Raw genomic sequence first — 5,094 nt, 5'->3', positions numbered from 1 at the left:
GTTTTTTAGGTATTGCTACCCACAGAGATTATAAAAAAAAAGACGTGGACGTTCGTTCAGTTAGAAATCCATCTTGTTAACGTAAAGATGGCTTCTGCTCTGATGATGAAGATGAGCGTGCAGCAGAGCAGCAGCTGATAAATTCAGCAGGAGTGACCTCTGAACTACAGAAGCCCCAAAGAGTGCACTAGTGGGAAAAAAAAGTCTCGATTTTACCTAAATTAAGTCTTTATAAATGGCAAATTTGAATTAATCGATTAAATCGATTTATCGCCCAACCCTACTTCTTAGCATAAGATGATTTAGCAAAAGTGCTGCATGAGGAGTTGAGTTTGGTTTGCGAAGTTTACGACGCTGAATTCAAAATGTGCTTTTAAATGGCAAACTACATCAACACCAGCGTGTGTGCATCATCACAGCCAGACTCAACAACCATCGTAAAAGCAGCTTTTAACACTGTGGTCAGCTTTATAAATCTTTATAAGCACAGCGAACTCGACAACTACTTGTTCCAAAAAACAAGTGGCGAGCTAGATTTTTATAAAACAAAAAGAAGGATTCATTCAAGTATATTTTATTCATACATTACCATTAAAGTTCCATTAGAGGATCAGCTTTCATAGTAATAAACGCTGCTGAACAATTTAATCCCTCAAAGCACGACTTGAAAATGCCCAGTCTGCTTTTAGGGGCCGTAACAATAACGACGCACACCTGTTCTCACTTTCACAGATTGTTCACCACCTGTTTTCACTAACCCTGACTGATTATTGCACATAAAACTAAGTAAATACTCTGACCACAGCAGATTGGATTCCTTTTCACAGGTTGCAAACTTTTACACTTTAATCTATTATTTAAGAAGGGAGACTGTTCAAGTTTAGAGAGAATAATCAGTGAAGGGTACACTGATCGATATCTTCACTTCTGTTCTTTTCGAGGTTGTGTGTGTGTGTTTGCTCTCTTGTGAGAAAAACCATGGTAACTTTTTGATAAGCACGCCTGCAGCTCTCGCATTGCTTCCCACTAAAAAAATAATAACCCCTCTCATCCATTTTTCACTGTCACACTTCGCTTGCATCTCCTCTACAGCCTCCCAGGTGTGGGAATAAGTTCATTTTGTTTGAATAAATGTATCTGTTTTCTAACCAACTGTGCTGGTATATGAGCTTATTTATATTGTATGCCCTATTCTTAGTTTCTGCTCTTCTCTGTCTTGCAGAGGGGAGTTTTGGCTGGGCAATGACTATGTTCACTTGCTGACAAAAGCCAAAGACATGGTTCTGCGAATAGAGCTGGAGGATTTTGAGGGTGTTCGGGAATATGCAAAGTACGACCAGTTCTACGTGGCTAACGAGTACCTGCGCTACCGGCTATCGATCAGCGGATACAGGTGCAGTTTCAGTTTGCTGCAAACACACGTTAAAGTCGATGGCATCGTCTGATTATTTGTCGTGTCTTTGCAGTGGGACGGCTGGAAACGCCATGAGTTTCAACAAGCACTTCAACCACGACCAGAAATTCTTCTCCACYCCCGACCGCGACAACGACATGTACCCCTCCGGAAACTGCGGCGCCTACTACAGCTCCGGCTGGTGGTTCGACGCCTGCATGTCCGTCAACCTCAACGGGAAGTACTACCACAAGAGGTACAAGGGCGTCAGGAATGGGATCTTCTGGGGGACGTGGCACAACATGTCGACGGAGTATTACCCCACCAACTACAGGCAGGCCTTCAAAACGGTCAAGATGATGATACGGCCCAAAAACTACGCCCCTTAAGAAGGATGTTTTGGGGAATAGAATGGAAGAAAAAAAAAGTCATACATTTCCCTATATTCATTCATTCGCACACATTTCCCTGAACAACTCTAATTCTGAAAAAAGGTGCAAAATAAAATAAAACGAAGGATGCAATGATTTGTAAATCTCATAAATCTATATGAAACAGAGAAAACAAATCAAGTGTCAAAATTAGGAAATTATACTTTTTTTTGGTGGGTAATAGAATTTTATTGCAGCAACATATTAAAAAATGAGAACAAGACCCCTTTTTTCCCCCAATAACTTTTTAGAAATGTTTAGGAACTGAGGAAACCAGTTGCTGGTGGATTGTTGTCTCAACTTTTGATTGGTTTACTGTGTCTGATTGCGACTGAAACATTTGCAAATCTTTYCATTCTGTTTRGACTTACATTTTCTCTTTACAAAGTCTCAGTTTTTATCAAAATTTGGGTTGGACACCAAAAAGGACTGTAGCACCACCGATAGAATGCAGTACTAACAAACTAATGGTGGAATATCTTGTTACATTTTGCACTGTGGTGAGTGTGGCCTTTAAAATGATGGATTAATATGATGCTGACAAAAAAAAAAAAAGAAGAGAAGGACTGATTTGCAAACTAACACACATGCAGCGTAAAAGGCCAGCCTCCTACAGGGGCCATGATATTACACGGAAGCTGACCGTGAATAATTTTTCACTGGTCTCTGACATTTCTCCACTCTTTTTTTTTTTTGTCCCGCTCCCCTCCTGCTGTAAGCCCCCGCTGAGACGCAGTGCAGCACACACCAGTAGTAAAAACTAATGAGCTATCATTTTTCTCTGCTGCAAATGATTTTATAATTAACAGCAAGCGCTCAAGTGAGGTAAGCTGATGATACAGTTTTGTGTCTGAAATGATTCTGGGTGTCAAACGGTTTCATAAATCTTTAAAGAAAAGTGTSCAGGAGTTGGGCTTTTCGGTTTGTTTAATTACACCGGGACATTTGGATAACGCATCATTATCCTGAACGTTACACATCGCAGAAAAACCCATGACAGATTTCTCCGGAGTGCTTATTCAGTACAGTTTGTGCTACTGACGCTCTGCTAAATTATTCCTGACAGCAGCCATCCAGCAGAACATTAAACACTTCCAATTGTTTTCCCATCCTTGGATTTTGAATATGCAGCACACCTCTTCATGACACACCAAGTTTGTAAAAAAAAATAAAAATAAAACTTTGACTCATCATGTGTACAATACTGCCATCTAATGTTAGGAAACTGTACAGCACCATGTAATCCATTTTATACACACTGAATGGGCTAAAGATGGACAAAGGAAATGTTTTACTTAAAGGATGTGTACAGTATTTATTTAACTTTGTGAGGTATCAGAGCTTTTATATAATGTTTCTGTAGAACATGCAGTGCAACGTCTATTGATTGTTGACAGTCAGGCATAAAGACATGATGTGTAATTGTAACCCAGTCTTACACATTTGTATTTGGAGATGTGTGCGTGTGTGTGTGTGTGTGTGTGTTCCATACTGATCTTTTTAGTCATGTTAATCTGCCATGACCATATAAACCTGCATATTTTTTATAATAAAAAAATAAAGTTCAAATTTTACCGCTGTTTGCATTGCAGTACAAACTTCTTATGTTTTGAGATGAAATAACGTGAACAAAAACATGGAGTTTTATGAATAATTATTTTACAATTACTTTAGTTTATGGAAAACAGAGTTAGGTGATGCCCAATAAAATTAGCAAAAAAAAAAAGGCTTCTAAAGTAAAAACACATAGCCTTTCAGAAAATAAATGACTTTCGATTTGACATCTTTTCACTATTTGTGATGATAAAATCACAAAAAAACAGTGCTGTTCTCACTTAACGATTTAGCCTCAAGTAATAATTTTTCTTAAACATTAAAAACCTGCTCATTTTCAACTTTGTAAGTCATGAAACAGTTTAATGTCATTTCCAAGCATTCGAAAATGAAGTGAAGGATATTTCTTGAAATAAACTGCAACTAAGCATCATTTATCTTTATTTAACCCACTGAGATCATAGATCTCTTTTCCAAGGGAGACCTAACACGCATGTTTTTGGTCTGTGGAAGAAAACCGGACTATGTGGAGACAAACCCAAGCAAGAACATGCAAACTCCACACAGAAAGACCCCCAGATCCAAACCGGAGTGCCTTTACCATTACCACTGCAGACTTTAAAACAGCATCCTAAATATATATATATATATTTTTACCTCTTCTAAGATTTGGAAGGCAGGACAAGAAGAGACGTCAGCCTTTGTCAGCAGCTGACCTTCTAGAAACAAAGCGTCTGGTGCAYGATCCTCCTCCTGTTCTTCAAACTCTGGTTTGTCTGCGCTGGGAGGCCTGGACTCCTCCTGCTCCTCAGATCTGCTCTCTAATGCAAAATACACTGAAACAGGAAATCAGCAAACATGATTTGTTGGTTATTGTTTTAGTGGTGAAACAAATAAAAAGTAGGCTATTGCAAGGAGTGTGGCACTTCTTATATGCGTTTTAATTTCCTTTTTTTAACTCAGGTTTGTGTCCAACAAACACAGGGTCAGTAAGTGTTTAACTTTGAGAAATCTGTAGGAACTAGAAAAAAAGRCTTTTGTTGGCAGAATTACCTTTCTAAAAATTGTTTAAAAGCTAAAAACTAAAATGATCAGAACATAAGCTTAAATAAGCAAAACAATGTTTAAAATTTAAATTAACTAAACATAGCTAAAAACTAAAATGATCAGAACATAAGCTTAAATAAGCAAAACAATGTTTAAAATTTAAATTAACTAAACATAGCTAAAAACAGCAAAATAGTATCTAAAACGCAAATTTGGTAAAAATAAATAAAATAAATAAAATAATAAAAACAGTAACAAGCCGGAGTAGCTAAAATATATAACCAAAAACAGTACCTAAAACTACAATTAGTAAACAAATTATTTATTTAATTAAAAAAAACTACTATTAGCGCCTAAAATAACAAAAGCTACGCTAAAAAGTTAAAAGCTAAAAGTCTAATTTGCTGCTAGAAACACGAAGACAAACCGGAAGTTAAACTCTTACTGTTAAACACTTCTTCTTCTCAATGAAATCCTCGCTTTTTAGTCCGACAAAACTATTCTATGCAGCGTAAAGTTTTCTCATCTTATTAGCTTGACGAATCAGTTTTCTGCACTTCACTTCCGGACGTGCCCAGTGCGTGCCATTACCATGACAACGACGTTTTGGCGAACGTGTGTGTGTGTGTGTGTGTGTGTGTGTGTGTGTGTGTGTGTGTGTGTGTGTGT

The 5,094-nt window shown here is 37.6% G+C and overlaps 2 protein-coding genes across 5 annotated transcripts in view; one reads left to right on the top strand and one right to left on the bottom strand.

Annotated features, from left to right (window-relative positions):
- The window catches only part of fgl2a (fibrinogen-like 2a), a 10,972-nt gene extending 7,569 nt beyond the window's left edge, over positions 1–3,403 (top strand). Inside the window, exons 4-5 of the mRNA XM_014014466.1 lie at positions 1,223–1,393; positions 1,467–3,403. Coding sequence (XP_013869920.1) covers positions 1,223–1,393; positions 1,467–1,782 — 487 coding nt within the window. The 3' untranslated portion in view covers positions 1,783–3,403. The remainder of the gene's footprint in view (positions 1–1,222; positions 1,394–1,466) is intronic.
- The window catches only part of ccdc146 (coiled-coil domain containing 146), a 78,812-nt gene extending 73,834 nt beyond the window's left edge, over positions 1–4,978 (bottom strand). For 2 of the 4 annotated variants that reach the window (XM_014014460.1, XM_014014461.1), the window contains exons 1-2: positions 4,871–4,975; positions 4,036–4,214 (exon numbers count right to left, since the gene is read on the bottom strand). In XM_014014460.1, coding sequence (XP_013869914.1) covers positions 4,036–4,214; position 4,871 — 180 coding nt within the window. In that variant the 5' untranslated portion in view covers positions 4,872–4,975. Of the gene's footprint in view, positions 1–4,035; positions 4,215–4,870 lie in introns of those variants that run through there. The other 2 variants (XM_014014462.1, XM_014014464.1) reach the window with 2 other exon arrangements.
- Between the last annotated feature and the right edge of the window lie 116 nt (positions 4,979–5,094).

This window comes from Austrofundulus limnaeus, unplaced genomic scaffold, assembly GCF_001266775.1.
Source record: "Austrofundulus limnaeus strain Quisiro unplaced genomic scaffold, Austrofundulus_limnaeus-1.0 Scaffold115, whole genome shotgun sequence".
NCBI lineage: Eukaryota > Metazoa > Chordata > Actinopteri > Cyprinodontiformes > Rivulidae > Austrofundulus > Austrofundulus limnaeus.
This window is presented reverse-complemented; position numbering and strand designations above follow the sequence as displayed.